This window comes from Argentina silus (assembly GCF_951799395.1).
Source record: "Argentina silus genome assembly, chromosome: 3".
Classification (NCBI taxonomy): domain Eukaryota; kingdom Metazoa; phylum Chordata; class Actinopteri; order Argentiniformes; family Argentinidae; genus Argentina; species Argentina silus.
The window spans coordinates 9,476,695-9,494,410 of NC_139657.1; the positions used below are offsets into that span (position 1 = coordinate 9,476,695).

Sequence of the window (17,716 nt, forward strand, 5' to 3'; positions counted from 1 at the left end):
GTATGAATGAGAACAATGATTTAAGAGTCAGAGTGCCTGACATGCAGCCTTAACAAATATGTTGTACCAAGGAGGGTGGGTTCACAAAACTGACCCTCTGTACCTGGCCAAAGGTAAACACTCTGAGCAGTTAAACCCCAGCCTGTTTATGGTTGAACAAGGTCCATAGTAGCAGTAACCCTACTTCACATGCGTTGAAGAATGGGCAGTTAGACAAGAGGAGACTATAGACTATAGGTGCTATGCTGTGACACTTCTAAGTGTTTGGTTAATGAAAAACATTACTGTCATGGCAGCTCACCGTTAGATTAGGGATTCCTGCGATGTCAGATGTCTTCTGAACAAAAGGGGAGTTTATTATAGTTCAGTTCAAGGGGGTGGTTGAGGTAGTGATGGTTGAGCAAGGGGGGGTGGGGGGGGGGCGTGGTTAGTTGAGCAGTCTTATGGCCTGGGGGTAGAAACTGTCTGTTGGTCTAGATGCTCCGGTACCTTTTGCCAAAAGGCAGCAGAGAGAACAGGTGCGTTCCCAGCGTTCCCAGATTTTGGGCACTGGCCAGCCAGGCTAGTAGACAGGAATTGCTACTAGCCCGGCTAAGATGTTACTTGCCCAGTTTATGCAGTCGTATATGCGAGGTGTTAGGCCTATTTGCTTACGACAGCTTATTAGCTTGTTCTCTTTTCTTTGTCCTGTTGTGAGAATCTTGTCATGAGCTGTGTAGCATTGTTTGACCTGTGGTCATCTCTCTCTCTCCCTCTCTCTCTCTCTCTCTACTCTCTCTGTCTATCATTTACTATAGAGGGTAGAATGTAAACATTTTTCTTCTTCTATGGAGGGCTACTTAGTTAGTTGAGCAGTTTTATGGCTTGGTTTGTTGAGCAGTTTTATGGCCTGGGGGTAGAAACTGTTTGTTGGTCTAGATGCTCGCGTACCTTTTGCGTGTGTGTTTCCAGCCTTCCTCTTTATTTATTAAGACGTTAACCAGTATGGGCAGAGATGGAACGTAAGGATTTTGGGCACTGGCCAGCCGGGCTAGTAGACAGGAATTGCTACTAGCCCGGCTAAGATGTTACTTGCCCAGTAATGCAGTCGCATATGCGAGGTGAGCGCACAGCAGATATAGACCTATATGTCAAAGCTCTCTTTCTTTGATATTTTATGTAGATACAAAATCATTTATTTCAATAGTACTCTCCCTTTCCTTTTCATACTCTTTGTTGGTCAAAAAACGATACATTATTGAAGTATTAGGCCTATTTGCTGCTAGCTACTACGATTTGCTTACGACAGCTGTCAAATGCAACAACGTTTCATTTGTAGTTGCTAAGGTTTATGGGCTCATTAACCTTATCTGTGAGGTGAAGGGGGCGTTATCCATGCTGCCCCCCAATCTCCAAATGACCCTTCCCCCGTAGAAATGGTTGTGGAATGTGAATGGAATGGATCTCATTGGGTCTCCTTGCAAATTGCTCCTAATTTAAATACGGTGGTTGTGGAGGTTGTGGAGGGTTACACTGTGTGTCTGTTGATATTCATGGCTTGTGACACTAGCATCTCACCAAACCTCTGACCAAACCTACAGGGAGTAGAGGTGCTAGACACCAGGAGTTTATCTGAACTGGCAGGTAATGTTTCAGATTCATATTTTGTTTGCGTGTGATGATGATTGCTTGTCATTGTACAGTAGTATGATCATTCTGAATAACTATGATGGTTTTCACCATTTTGGTGAAATATGATATTTACAGTTTAACTATGTAAATTAACTCAAACTCAACTATTCTTTTCTCATAGTGATACATTACTTGGAGTCAGATTATCAATATTAGATATGCTTTGCTATTAACAAAATATAGCCAAACCTCCACATGGAAACTGACATTATGATATGGTCTACACTAGCAGCATAGATGTGATGTCTATGCATTGAGCGGACTGCTACCATTATAAAATGACAGTTGTTAAAGCAGTTATTCCTCTATACAACTTAAAACACTCAATAGGCTCCATCTCCTGAGAACAGGTAGTGGCATTAGTTTTCCCATGTTAAACTAAAGTGGTGTGACATCATTCAGAGAAAGTGTCAGAGACGTTGTGATGAGGATAGTCCAATCAGAGCGCAGGAAACTTGAGCATATCCAATGACGTTTTTTGGATATGCTCAATATATGCAGCACCATACCGTGTTGTGGTTGTCATAGATACTAACCATGGGGTGGGACAGCTTTGAAGCAGCAGTTTGGGAAAAGTACAGTAATAGAAACTGTGTCCCAAATGAAATCAACTGCAGGAAGGAACTGTTTCCAGGCGATGGAGCACAAAAACAATATATACTATATACTATTGTGCAGCAACAATGAACACATTGATTCATGTCTACAACAAAAACAAGCCCACAGTGTGAAAGAGAGACCATGTTAACTGCATTTCAAATTGAAGATCTTTTTCATCTAATCGTCAATGACATTTTAAAGATGTTCATATCATGTACGATGTTTTCAGAGTTTCTTCTTCAGTGACTGACTGACTGACTGACCAACCAACTGACTGTGTGTGTGTGTGTGTGTGTGTGTGTGTGTGTGTGTGTGTGTGTGTGTGTGTGTGTGTCTGTGTCTGTATGTCTGTCTGTCTGTGTGAAAGTGTGTGTGACAGAAGATGGCTATGAATATCCCTGGCGTGGTAGCGGTGGTGGTCTTCTATGTTGTCATCCTGGCCATCGGGATCTGGGCGAGTAGAAAGTCCAGGAAGGAGGAGAAGAGATCTGTAGGCAGCAAGAGCGAGGTCAGTATAGTTGGAGGCCGCAACATCAACATCCTGGTGGGGATATTCACAATGACAGGTGAGTGATACTGTGTGTGTGTGTTTGTGTGTGTGTGTGTGTTTGTGTTTGTGTTAAATCCTGTATATGATTGTGCGTTTTGGTAGCTGTGTATGGAATGTCTCTGTTCATTGATGTGTCTCCATCCTCAGCGACCTGGGTTGGAGGAGTCTACATCATGGGCACTGCTGAGGCTGTGTATTCTCCCTCTCACGGTCTCCTCTGGGCCATGGGGCCCGTGGCTTATCTCATCTGTTTTCTCCTGGGTAAGCAGCATCGTCAGCTTATCAGTTGCCACCTGCACACTTACAAGTTCAAGTTTATTTGTTACGTCTCATACGAGTGCAGGGAGTAAAATTCTTGGGCTCGGTTCCTTGACAATGCAGCATACAAATACAAATAATACAAATACGCAGTAGTGCAATGAGGTAGGACAAGACAATATGTGACATAGTGCAAGATAAGTGAGACAGACAATAAGTGACGTAGTACAATATAAGTGAGACGGTTGGACAGTGACGATTGTTGGGGACACAAGACAATAGACATGACACAATTGCAGTATAAATAGTAGAGTAAAAAGGTAAAGTGGTTCAGTGGAATGTCATTATTATTGCACTGTGCCGTTGGTGTCGGTGTTGTTAAAGTGACTATGTGCTGGTAGAGTCCATTCTGTGGGTGTGCTGGGGGTTAGCATTAGCAGTCACAGCTCCACACCATCCAGGCACTAGCACAGGCAAAGTTAATAGAACACTGCAAGTAGCTCCATAAAACCTTTCTGGCTAAGTCTACAAAACTCTCATATAATGAGAGTCAGTTTAACAGTCAGTTGTATGTCAAAGTATATCTAAGGACTTCTTACGAGGAAGGCACACAGATATCTCACATCTGAACCATCATGCACATCTCCTGTCAGTGTACTGTCTCTGTGTCCTATAGCAGGTCTATTTTTTGCTAAACCAATGAGATCGAAGCGATATGTGACAATGATGGACCCGTTTCAACAACGCTATGGGAACACGTTCACCACAGTGCTGCTACTTCCTGCTCTGATCAGTGACTTGTTGTGGGTGGCCGGCACCCTGGCTGCACTGGGTTAGTTACCCTATATAACCCTAACCCAACCACTGTACTGCTGCATCACACTGTGTACTGTCGTATGAAGACAACCTCTGAATGGCTGCTGTGTGTGTGTGTGTGTGTGTGTGCGTGCTTGCATGCGTGCGTGTGTACGTGCATGCGTGTGTGTGTGTGATTGGGGGTGTGTGTGTGCTTCTGTTTGTGTGTGTATGCAGGAGGTACGATGAGTGTGATTTTAGGCCTGTCCTTCTCATACTCCATCCTCCTATCTTCGGCCGTGTCCATCACTTACACACTGCTGGGAGGATTCTACTCTGTAGCATACACCGACGTCATCCAACTCTGCTTCATCTTCACCAGCCTGGTGAGAGACAGAGGGGGGGGGGGGGGGGGGGGGGGGTGAAGAGAGATAGAAAGGAGGTGTATAGGAAGTCATAGAGGTGGTCACAGTGGTGAAGATGACAGATGAATGTGTTGATGATGCTGTAGAGATTAGATGACATGACCCAGCCTGCTGTTGTTGAGGTAGTCCAGTCCTGTGCAGTGACCTATTTGATTTTGTTTTTTCAGTGGCTCTGCATTCCCTTCCTGCTTCTCAATCCAGCAGTCTCTGACACCACAAACACAACCTTTGTCAACCAATCAAATCCAGTGCCATGGTTAGGCGAGCTGAAGCTGGAAGATGCAGGGAAATGGGCAGATGAAATGCTCTTGCTGGTCAGATTTTAATCCTGTTTCTGTGCGTGTGTTTGCGTGCGTGCGTGCGTGCGTGCGTGTGTGTGCACTTGTTTGCTTGTGTCCGTGTCTGCATGTGATGAATAACTGAAGAGGTATCTGATTGGATGAAGATGAGAAGGGCCAATCGCTTTCTGTTTTAACTGGTTTATTCAGACAAAATAACGTCTTCAACAGCAAAGCACTAAAAGGAGATCTTCAATGAAAAACTATAATTTAATATTTTACCTTTAGAGGTCAGGGGTCATGGATTATGGGTTAAACCAATACCAAAACTATCCCTAAAAATTTTTTTTTGTTGAGGTGAGGTTCATGGTTTATCAACAGAGGCGCTTAACCGACCAATACTCCTGACCAGGCTTTCCTTCACTTGGGAAACGATAAAACACCTGCCCAACACAAGTTCAGCAAATGTACAGTTACACACAAAGAAATACATAGGTAATCATTTCCTATGCATTTATCAGTGTCGTCGATTTTTAAGTTATGTGACTACAACTGTATAGTTTATTTTGTCGAAGTGAACCTTTTTCATTTCTCTTGCGCACTGTTGATCAAATCTTATTTTGATTTACCCTGTACTTCACTCTGAACATTCAACAAGAATGGCAAATGGCAACAAAAGTAATCGAATCAGTTCAATGGAATTAAGGCATTTCAACATTTGATATTTGAAAAAATCACATGTAATAATCATGCAACGCTATACATGTAGTGTAGTCCTACTACCACTACTGGCCCAAGGCTCTATAGATGTGTGTGTGTGTGTGTGTGTGTGTGTGTGTGTGCATGCATTATTGCTTCTGATGCACTGTGATAGTTGTTGTTCAGGTTCAGGTTCTCACAACTTTCAAGTAAACCGTGTGTGTGTGTGTATGTGTGTGTGTTGCAGGCTTTAGGGGGCTTGTCCTACCAGGCTCTCTTCCAGCGTATCCTCTCTGCAGCTTCGTCCACTCAGGCTCAGATCACCTGCTTCGCTTCATCTGGAATTGTCTTCATCTTGGGAATCCCTTCTGTCATTATAGGAGCAGTGGCAGCCTCTACAGGTACACACACACACACACACACACACACACACACACACACACACACACACCCCTCTCTCTCTTCCTTTTTCTTCATTCTCCTTCTCTCTCTCTCCCCTCTGTCAGATTGGAACCAGACAGAGTATGGTCTGCCCTCTCCATTTGATCGTGGCGAGGCAGGGAATGTTCTTCCTCTGGCCCTGCTGTACCTCACCCCTGGCTGGGTGTCTGTCTTGGGCATCGGTACTGTGGCTGCTGCTGTCATGTCCTCCATGGACTCAGCGCTCCTCTCCTCCGCCTCATTGTTCACACGCAACATCTACAAGAGCATTCTGAGGACACAGGTCTGTGTGTGTGTGTATGTATGTATGTGTGCGCACAGCAAACCTCTTTGTGTATATATTTATTTTCCTTCAAGACAATTAGAGCATCACTATATACTCAGGTCAAACGGAAAAACTAAAACTCTCCCTCCCTCCCTCCCTCCCTCCCTCCCTCTCTTGCCCCCCTCTAGGCGTCAGAAAGAGAACTGCAGTGGGTGATCCGTCTCAGTGTGTTGCTGGTGGGGCTGGCCGGTACAGGGCTGGCCATTGCTGAGGACAGCGTGTTTGCGTTCTGGCTGATGAGTGGAGACCTGATCTACTGCTTGATCTTCCCTCAGCTCATCTGTGTGCTCTACTGTCGCTGTGCTAACGGCTACGGTGCCTACGCCGGCTACCTGCTGGGTTGGACCCTGCGGCTGCTCAGCGGGGAGCCCCTGATGTTCCTCCCCCCTGCCATCCTCTACCCCGGCTGGAGGGAGGAGGACGGGGTCGTCAGGCAGTATTTCCCCTTCCGGACGCTGGCCATGTTGGTGTCACTAACAAGTGTCCCACTGGTCTCCTGCCTGGTCAAGATGGCCTTCACACGCCGCCTGCTACCCTCCTCTTGGGACATCATGGGGGTGCTGGGGGAGGAGAAGGAGGAGGAGAAGGTGACAGAAGAGGAGGAAAACACTGCTTCCCCAGAGAATGCTGTCTTCAGCACTCGCTGCTAGGGTTACAAAAGGAACCCAACTAGAAAAATGCTGTATCATTTCTTTTGGGATAAACATGTGTACAATATCCACCCTTTGGCCCAAAACCCATTGGCTTATAAGAATTGGATCAGAACATCATTGTTTTGACATCCTTGTGACTTTAGCAAAAACATCATTGTTTCAACGTCATCATTATGACTTGGTTTTCTCACTCCTGTCCCAATAACCACATGTGTGCAAGAGTAACTTCTGCGCACCATCCTTGTAGGGTCCGTATCACTTCTATCCTGCAGTGGTGTAACGGAGGAGTATCGTTACCAGCCCGAGGACAGCAGCTGTTGCCAGCACTCCCCCCACCACCAAGAACCTCTTCTCCCTCTCTCGGCTCCTGCCCCCTTGCTCCGGCTGCTCCAGGTCCGGTTCCTGGACCTGCTTCCGGACCAGCACCTGGACCAGCTTCATCCTTCCCCTTGGCTCTGGTACCTGCAACTCTTACGTCCTCCTCTGGCAGAGCCTTAACACAGTGATTAAGATGATACCACGTGGGTGAACCCTTTACCTGGACTGCTGTCCCTGTTGACCGGATCACCTTGAACGGTCCTTCTCGCCGGGGGCCGTTCCACGTGCGCCAGAAGACCTTCACGAACACCCAGTCTTCCGGCTGGATTGGATGTGCCTCTGGCTTCTCCCGCTCCTTCTCCTTTTCCTGTAGATATATAACTCGGTGGATGTGAGCTATTTGTTGTACAAAGGTTTTTATATCCTTTTCTAACACATCCAACCCCGGTCCCTTATGCAAATGCCTATATGCCGGCACAGGTAGTCTCTGTTTTATTCCCAATTTCTGGTAAACTCCTTTTTACCGTTTTGTCAATAAACTCCCGGCCATTATCATACTTGGTATGCCAAATCTGGGGGCTGTCTAGTCACCAAAGTATCATCCAATCTTAGCTGTACTATACATAACCCGCTTTAAACCCCTCTAAATCCCGATAGCATGATCCGTCAACAAAAAAGGTAAGTTCCGCTAACAGTAGTGGAACAGCACACAAATCAGACCTCAACTTAATAAATGACTGCACCCAACACCTCCTCCATGGTGCCTAGTCCCAACAGTCTCCCCAGCAGGGCTTTCATATTCCCTATCGCCAATAAATATCCCACAGTCTCTTCCACGAAGGCCCACTTGTGAGCCCTCTCGTGGATGATTGGCAGTCTACTTATCAATCCCTGACAGACAAGCACTTGTGGGTTGGCCGTTCTGATTCCAATGGGAGTCCAAGGCATTCTTTGGGGTGGGGATGAATCTCCCCCTACGGCTCCGTCTTCCTCTTTTTTGGCTGTCTCTCTTTTTCGGTCCAGAGCCTCCTCCTCTGTCTGGCCGTCCGACGACGTCTTCGCTTCCAGCATTCTCGCTGGACCCCCAGCGTTCTGTGTTGAGGATTTTTTTCTTCACCCCTGGTTGGAATCCTCCTCTTGCCCCTTTCTTGGCTCGTGGTGGGGGTACCACTTCTGGATATAGTCTCCCAGATCTGAGATTACGTATGGTTCCGGGTCCCCCAATCTCCTCCAATTGCGTATAATCTCCCGTCATGTCAATCTTGGTTACTGGCATCTGGGCTCCATACGGTGGGGGTGAAGCTTTTTCCCCCTCCTTCTTCAACACCTCTTTGCATTTCTTAGTTGTCTTTGCCCACTCTTTTCTTTGTAGCAGGAACATATCTATCACAGCCAGTTCGTCTTTTCTCTTTTCCAGTCATTTAGCTCCTTTTTCATTCACTTTATGATTCTTTATGAGGGTTGCCATCTCCTCACACAGGCATATATCAATGTGCCACCCTTTGGCCATTGGGTAGTGAGATTCTTGGTTCTTCGCTCCCATCTCTGGCCCACTTCTCTTATCTTCTTTTCCAACAGAAGAGCTGCTTTGATTATTATTTGATTTGCTTTGATTATTATTCACTGTTGCCAGGGCAGTGGCCATGTTGCCCCACAGCCCACTATCCAGTACCGGATTCACAATACTCGCAGCCTTTCGAGCCACCCAAACACAATTCCCCGTTCAAGCGAAAAATTTAGCAATCCCCCCCCCCAATTAATTTACAAATTAAAAATGAACAATTAACACATACCAATTAACAACTATACATTTACAATTAACAACAGACAATTAACAACTAAAAGCTAACAATTAACAATTAACAACTAGCAATTATGCTTCTGAACAACCAATTAAGTAACTTGGCAACTAACCACTTAACACTTAATTAATTTTGCGTGAACAAGCAATATCAAGCAATGACACACTTTGGCCTCCGGACAATCAATCACAAATAATCAACTCTCCAGATGGCCAGGTTGTCTCATCAACCAAGCTCCCCAGCAATTGAGTGGCTCAAACCAAACCTACGACCAGGTACCAGGCAGGTGTCCTGCCAATCTCCCTATCTCCTCGCTTCCCCCCCCAGCACGCCGTTTCTGGCAAGCCCTGTAGTTATAGCTCAATCGGTATCAATCAAATGTGTACTGTATGCTCTAACCTGTGAGTTATAGTATGAGTATGTTGTCTTTACGCTTGAGTGTGTGCCAGCTTACGTTTGTATATGTACGTGAGTGTGCCTGTATTGGTCTGCACTTTGTACACGCGGATACACATGTCCGTGTGAACTAGGTTTGTGTGTGTCTGTGTATGAGTGAGTTCTAGAATGTTTGTATATGCGTGTGTGCATAAAGAAATAGTAAGTGTGTGAGCGAGCGAGAGAGCTGACCCGTAGCCACGACTTGGCACACAATTCCCTTACTCACATCAGAGCACACACAACAGCCCCTCCCAACTCTCTTTTTAGTTCACACACATCCTTCTTCTAAACAGTATTCCTCTGCACAAAAACATCCGTCTCCTTTTACACAAATATCTCAGAAACAAACACAACAACACAACAGTTTAAACAATAACCCCTCTAAACCCAGCACATAAAGTTAAAGCTTGTAGGCTATATTTGCAAGCAGACAGCGAGGGAACCAGGCATCCTGTGCTCCTAATTTCCCTTCCTTATTTTATTTTTGGGTTAATAATTCCTGCCTCACTTCTAATATGCTTCAAAATACCCTCATTGGTGTGAAAAAACACTCTCTCTATATCTCACATAAACCTCTCTACTGTACCCTTAAGCCTGAGCTTTCTGCTATAGCCCTGCATTTTTCAACACCCACTCTCAATATATTTGTTCTAAAACATAAATTATAAGGACCCGTCCTACTAGAAACTGCAATGTATCAGGATGGCCTGTTTCACTTGCATTGTGAACTCCTTTGACCGCATGTTGTGTGTTCACAGCAACAGCTTCCAAATGCAAATGCGACACTTGGAATCAACTCAGACCTTTTACCTGCTTAATTGATAAAGAAATAACAAAGGAACAGCCCACACCTGTCCATGAAACTGCTTTTGAGTCAATTGTCCAATTACTTTTGGTCCCTTGAAAAAGAGGGGGCTACAGATTAAAGAGCTGTAATTCCTAAACCCTTCCTCCAATTTGGATGTGAATACCCTCAAATTAAAGCTGAGAGTCTTTATTATAGAACTTGAATATGTTTTGGTAAACAGCTAAAATAACAAAAACTGTGTCAGAGTCCAAATATATATGGACCTAACTGTATATCTTTATCAAAAGTGTTTTTAAACATTGTTAACATGAGGTGACCTGCGTTGATGATATGTGTGTAATATTCAGCAACACGAGAGGTGTAGAGCAGCATGAGGAAGATCACCGGCGACAAGCAGGCTAACGACCCGCAAGTGGCTGGTGATCTGGACAGGGCCAATGAGTTGAAGCAGTTCTTTAAAAGGTTTGACTCAGGGGCTCATTGTCTCCCTCCCCCCAGCTCCATCAACGACTCTCCACTGTCCTCCTTCTCCTACCCCCAGCTCCTCCAGCCCTGCTCAGCTACCGGACCAGCCCCCCCCCCCCCCCCCTCTCCCTGCCCTGTCTGGACCCATTCACACCTCTCACCTACCCCTTTGTCCCATCCAGTACCCTCCCCCCTTCCCTCTCCCTCTCCAGCCTCTCTGACTCCATTCACACCGCCCCTCTATTCCCCTCCTCCTCCTCCAGCCCCACCATTTCCTCACTTCACAACTCTTCAGTGCCCCCCATCATTCTGCCCCCCGACACCACTGCCACTGCCTCCAAAGAAAAGGAACCCCAGTGATCTGAATGAATATAGACCGGTAGCCTTGACATCCCACATCATGAAGACCATGGAAAGACTGGTGCTAGCACACATGAGGCCCATGCTGAAGACATCCTTGGACCCCCTGTAGTTTGCCTACCAGGCAGACATTGGTGTGGATGATGCCATCATTTACCTGCTACAGAGACCTCACTCCCATTTAGATAAGGCTGGCAGCACTGTGAGGGTCATGTTCTTTGACTTCTCCAGTGCATTTAACACCATGTAGCCCTTAATACTTGCGGATAAGCTGCTGAGGATGCAGGTGGACTCCCCCATTGTTTCCTGGATTAGGAACTACCTGACCAACAGGCCACAGTTTGTATGGCTGCAGGGATGTGTGTCGGACTGGGTGGTGAGCAGCACTGGCTCCCCCCAGGGGACCGTTCTGGATCCCTTCTTCTTCACCCTCTATACCTTGGACTTTAGGCACAACACAGATACTTGCCATCTACAGAAGTTCTCGGATGATTCTGCTATTGTGGGATATGTCAGTGGAAGCCAGAAGACTGAGTACTGGTGGTGTGATGGAAATCTTTCATTGAACAACAATAAACGATGTTTGGTCTCAGTTGAGAGTTTTAATGCATATACAAAGTTTAGACAACATTGTTTACAGCTGGATCAGCATTCCTTCACCAACAGTGTGGATTCAGAGACTGATGCCGTGGCGGAGGAGAGGACCGTCCTTAACTCCAATGCTCGTACGTCATAGGTCTAGGGGTAAACATCTCTTGCACCTGCTTGCTGATAAAGAAGCTGGGAAAGAAGCATAGGCGTTGTGAGCCACTATCTCAAACCTCAGCCTGCAGTTAGGAGTGTTCCAAGGTCACACACTGTCTATTGTATGAGAGAAGGAGCAGTCAGTTTTGGTTCTTCCTCAGTCACATAATGGAAAATAACAAAGTACATTGGGTCACAACAACGTCAATACATTTCATGTAAGACTTAAACAAAATAGTACAAATAAATGTTTTGCCATTACAGTGGACAGTTTTGTTGAGTGGTGTGAGCAGAACCACCTGCTACCACGTTGCACTAAGGAGTGCTATAGGAGATCTTTTCTGCCTGCCGCAATAAGATTCGGGGATCAATAAAGTACCTATCTATCTATCTATCTATCTATCTATCTATCTATCTATCTATCTATCTATCTATTAAGTGTGTGTGTGTGTGTGTGTGTGTGTGTGTGTGTGTGTGTGTGTATGCATGTATACATATTTATCTTTGTCACATTCAGAGTTATTTAGGTTGGACTGCCATCTTGTGGAATCTCTCATCTCTTGCAGTTAATATGTTGCTACTCGATCTTAACATGGATGTATGTATATATTATTTTAGAGGTAGCAAGATGTCAAAAACCATGCATTTATAAGTTGTAAGACCTCAAGTGCAAAGAATGCTAGTGGGTGAAGTTAATCCTAGACGCTGATCCCAGATCAGATTTGCAAATTTGCCAGATGATTGACATTTCCAACTTCCAATGCTGTGTTTGATTGGTGGATCTTTTGGCCAATAGCAATTCAGCTAAATATGTCATACATATGTAGTACAAATGCATTAAGTCCAAACCGGGATTATGAGCAATTCCCTGCTCCTTCAGTCACAAGCTGGGTTGTGACGGCATGTCAGTTAGTTAGCTGCACACCCATCTCTCCACCCTTCAGTCTCCAGCCTGTCATCAGAGTCAAAGGTCACCTACCATTCATCATCATTATGATCATTATTGAGAATTCCCTGCTCCTTCAAAACCGTGGTAGAATATCGGTAGGATAGGCAAGTTTTGCAACACTAAACTTTATTCCAGTGATAAACAACATTGCATATGCATTGTCTTCATTCACTCACTGTATTTCCACTCACAGATTCTGCTAATACAAGTAAGAAATAGCTGATCTATTATCCACCTTAACCTCATCTTATCTTCTGATTTGGAACTATGTGTTCGTGACACAGTCTGCCAGACACTAGCGGAGATAACAGGCTGTGGCTGGGGTGGTTGAGGTCCTTGGTGATCTTCTGGGCTTTCTTCAGACACCGCCATGACCAGACGACCTTGACCAATCGCATCGTAGATGTGATGAAGGACGCTCATATCCACAGTAACCCCTTATATACCGGAGACGCTCCCTGACGAACATTGTTTATTGTTTGGTCACCTTTATAACCTGGACATTATTGAGAATCATGTTTGCGACACACAGTCTACCAGACAGTAGCGTAGAGCAAAGGCCGTGGCTGGGGTGGGCAAGATTTATCCACACACACACACACACACACACACACACACACACACACACACACACACACATGACCAGACGACCTTGACCATCGCATCAGAGACGTGGTGAAGGACGATAATATCCATGGTACCCCCTTATGTGCATGGGCTGTTTCTACAAGTTGCCACTCTTTCATAATAAGTTCCTTGTGCAACGACTTCCTTCCATCCTGTGCTCTTTTAACTGTGCTCCAGCGACCTGTAAGGAGGACTCTGTTACAGTGACAGGCTGCCAGGTTTGCAGTCTCCACACTCCTTGTGCCTCTAGGGCTTTTTCCTTCTTATGACAGATTAGAGAATGACATTTGGGAATGTTGTCTTAATTGCCCCTGGAGGTAATTTTTTAGAGAGCCAGATTGTAGCCCGATGATCACTTTATCTGTTAGTTGACCCATCTGGCTCGACCAATTTCCATTTCTGGAAAGCCTCTTGTAAACAAAGTACAGATGCTTCTATAGATTCTCCTATGCTCTATTTTGCATTGAAAAATCTTTTTCACAGATTAGCTTCAGATACACATTCCCCATATACAGTAATGGGACAGCAGAAGGATTTTACCAGTAGTATCTCTATTGTTGGTGTCTAATTACTGTATCTGTTGTTCTGCTTCTCCCTCTAAAAAGGAAAGAAAATATCAACTTTGTTGTTTTGGTCGACCATTCCTCAAACTTTCTACAATTTCAGGGCCCGTGGTGCTCCCCTAAACCAAGGCCACATTGTGTTAGGTGCCACTGGGGGGCGCTACTGCCTGGTTCTGCACAGCTATGGGCACTGCTGGCCCTTGGTCTTGTGCATCCACATGTGCTCGTGAACCAGAGATCCTGCTGACTACGCCAACAATGAAGTGTCACAGTAGCCAAGAGGGCTAGAATACAAAGTTCTCTGGTTCACTGATACACACATAGATACACACCACACAAGGATAAAAGTTCAACAAGGAGGTTTAGTTTGACTGGGGATTCTGGATCCAGGAAAAATGGGTAAGTCCAAAGAGGTATAAAAATGTTATATTTGGAATAAAGGGCACTGGCCCTTTAAGCGCAAGATAGAGCACACCGCTGTGTCTTTTGAGCCCGAGGTTCCACTCCGTCCAGTCGCTGTCCAATATGGGCAGTGGCAGTGCATGACTAAGCCATGCCTACTTTGTGTTACTTCTTCCACTGCGACTACTGAGAAGGGAGACATAGTCAGAGAGAGAGTGGCGAGGGGGGGGGGGCATCCAGAAAAAACACTGTGTTGAGACTGGGCGAAATTGGAATTAGAAGCTCAATCCATTCAACATTATAATAAGTCTGGCTTCAACATTCTAAAGTTGGTTTGGAGTTTCTAGTTTAAAATAAGCAAGCATGCCAAAAGTGAACAATTTTGGCACTGACCTACTGGACTATAACCCACAGCTTCTTGTTGGGGAATGTAGGGACAGTTACTGTGGGAACGTCATCGATGCACTTCCTGATCAAACCTGTAACTGAAGCTGTGTAGAATATATCTAACCATGTCTTCTTCCTGTTTCAGCCTCTGCAAGGAAGAACTGAAGCGGGTGCAGAGGAAGCTCAAGGAGAAGCTGAAGGAGAGCAGGGACACCTACAGGTGGAAGATGGAGGACAGCTTGCAGGACAACACAAGAGAGATGTGGAGCAGCGTAAGAAAGTTCACCGGCTACAAACAGGCTAACGACCCGCAAGTGGCTGGAGATCTGGACAGGGCTAACGAGAAGTTGAACCAGTTCTTCAACAGGTTTGACTCGGGGCTCATTGTCTCCCTCCCTTTCCATTGTCTGGAAAAGGTCCCATCAATGTGGAAAACATCTTGCCTGGTACCGGCACCAAAGAAATGGAACCCCAGTGTTCTAAATGACTATAGACTGGTAGTCTTGACATCCCACATCATGAAGACTATGGAAAGACTGGTGCTAGCACACATGAGGCCCCTGGTGAAGACATCCTTGGACCTCCTGCAGTTTGCCTACCAGGCAGACATTGGTGTGGATGATGCCATCATCTACCTGCTACACAGAGCTCACTCCCATTTAGATAAGGCTGGCAGCATTGTGAAGGTCATGTTCTTTGACTTATCATTGACAAAACATATTGGACAAAACACATGTTAATGCAATGAAATAATTTTACTGAAGTAGAAATATAAATTTGGTGTGACAGGTGGGCGGGGGGCGGGTAAGTAACCCTAACCCAAGGAGGAAGGGGGAAAACACAAAGGAGAAACAGGTGTCACTCTGCAACCATGAAAGGCATGCAGTATTCACGAGAACTGCAGCTCTCCTCCTGGACTATGTCCTGAGGTGTTGCTCTCAACACTCTGGCTGTCCTCTGCTCCTGTAGGAACGAGGTTAGCCTTAGAAAAATAAAGAACACTTTTTACTGGCTATTCCAGCTACTCTATACAACAACTATACACGTTCTTCACATCACATTTCAATATACACAGTTTGTTCACACTGATGATAACAGCGTCAACCAAGCATGACTTGCATGATGAGAGTAAATAGTACGACAGTGTGACAGACAGTAACAGTGTTACAAGATAATAACAAACAACTAACAAAAAACTGCTTACAGGTTTGTCTTTTCCTCGACCCCTTCTAATGGCTCTCCAAAGGCCACGGAAGCATCCACCTCCTTTCTTCCTCCCTTTCACCTTAGTAGGCTTTACCAGGATGGTGTCAACCACTGCAGCAGGCTTGAGGTCCTGGTTAGGCTGGAGCAGGCTGACTGCACTGGACTTGATGTCCTCACTTGCCTGGAGAAGGCTGGTATCAGTCACTGCAGGTTTGAGGTCCTGGTTAGAGTTGACCAGGCTGGTGTCAGTCACTGCTGACATCAGGTCCTGGCTAGGCTGAAGCAGGCTGAATGCACTGGACTTGATGTCCTCACTTGCCTGGAGAAGGCTGGTATCAGTCACTGCAGGTTTGAGGTCCTGGTTAGAGTTGACCAGGCTGGTGTCAGTCACTGCTGGCTTTAGGGCGGCCATGACCTGAGAAGAAAAAATGCAGAAAAACCCTTTACAGAACAGCGATGAACTGGATATTCCAGCAACTAGTAAAATAAATGAATAATGTGTTAATAAAGATAATAAAGATCTATAATGAGAATAAACAATACAACAGTGTAACAGAGAGGGACAGTAGGACTACTGCTTACAGTTTTGTCAGGCTTGAGGTCCTGGTTAGAGTTGACCAGGCTGGTGTCAGTCACTGCTGACATCAGGTCCTGGTTAGGCTGAAGAAGGCTGGCTGCACTGGACTTGAGGTCCTCACCAGGATGGAGAAGGCTGCTATCTATCACTGCAGCAGGCTTAAGGTCCTTGCACTGGCTGGTAGCATCAACAGCCTCTTTGAGGCACTCACCAGGGTGGACCAGGCTGGTGTCAACCACTGCAGCAGGCTTCAGGTCCTGATTAGGCTGAAGCAGGCTGGCTGCACTGCTCTTGAGGTCCTCACTTGCCTGGAGAAGGCTGGTATCAGTCACTGCAGGTTTGAGGTCCTGGTTTGAGTTGACCAGGCTGGTGTCAGTCACTGCTGGCTTCAGGTCCTGGTGAGGCTGAAGCACGCTGGCTTCAGAATACTTGACCTCCTCACCAGACAGAAGCAGGCTGGCTGCACTGGACTTGAAGTCCTCACTTGTCTGGAGAAGGCTGGTATCAGTCACTGCAGGTTTGAGGTCCTGGTTTGAGTTGACCAGGCTGGTGTCAGTCACAGCTGGCTTCAGGTCCTGGCGAGGCTGAAGCACGCTGGCTTCAGAAGACTTGACCTCCTCACCAGACAGAAGCAGGCTGGCTGCATTGGACATGAGGTCCTTGCCAGGGTGGAGCAGGCTGGTGTCAACCACTGCAGCAGGCTTGAAGTCCTCACTAGGGTGGACCAGGCTGGTAACAGAACCGCTCTGCTCATGTTCCTCTTCCAACTCCAGCAGAAGTTGAATAGTAGCTGAGTCCATTATCACCATGGGCTCCCACACCATGCTGTCAAGGTCTGCCACACCTGAGGCTCCGGGCTGGAGGCTGGTGCCCAGAGTGGGGGGTGAGGATGGGGAGTGTTCATCCACCCTGAGCAGAGAGCTGTCGCAGGCTGCTGGAGCATATAAGTATTTCTCACCCAGTAGCTCACGGAAGGACTGGGACATGGATTTGGCCTGGGGGAGCAGGCTGGTACCACTGACTGCTGCTGGTGTGATGTCCTCACCAGGATGGGGCAGGCTGATGTCAACCACTGACGTTGGCTTGAGGTGCTCACCAGAAGGAAGCAGGCTGGTAGCAAAACAGCTCTGATCATACTCCTCTCCCATCGCTAGGAGGAGTTGAAACTCAGCAGAATCCACTGTCATCTTCGTCTCCCACTCCATGCTGTCAAGGGCTGCCTGGGCAGCAGCGTGCAGGTTGGCCTCCACAGTGGGGGGTGATGCTGGGGAACAGTCATCCAGAGTGGGGGGTGATGCTGGGGAACAGTCATCCAGAGTGTGGGGTGAGGCTGGGGAACAGTCATCCACCCAGAGTAGGAAGTCCTCACAGCCTG

The 17,716-nt window shown here is 46.4% G+C and overlaps 1 protein-coding gene across 1 annotated transcript; it reads left to right on the forward strand.

Moving 5' to 3' along the window:
* Positions 1-2,653: 2,653 nt before the first annotated feature.
* Positions 2,654-6,692, forward strand: LOC310801670 (high affinity choline transporter 1-like; the record flags this gene model as incomplete). The annotated part of the gene is made up of 8 exons (XM_083665738.1): positions 2,654-2,837; positions 2,969-3,082; positions 3,756-3,911; positions 4,112-4,260; positions 4,467-4,613; positions 5,524-5,677; positions 5,783-6,000; positions 6,171-6,692. The coding sequence occupies 8 exons, from the start codon at positions 2,654-2,656 to the stop codon at positions 6,690-6,692; spliced, it is 1,644 nt and encodes a 547-aa protein (XP_083521864.1).
* Positions 6,693-17,716: the final 11,024 nt, after the last annotated feature.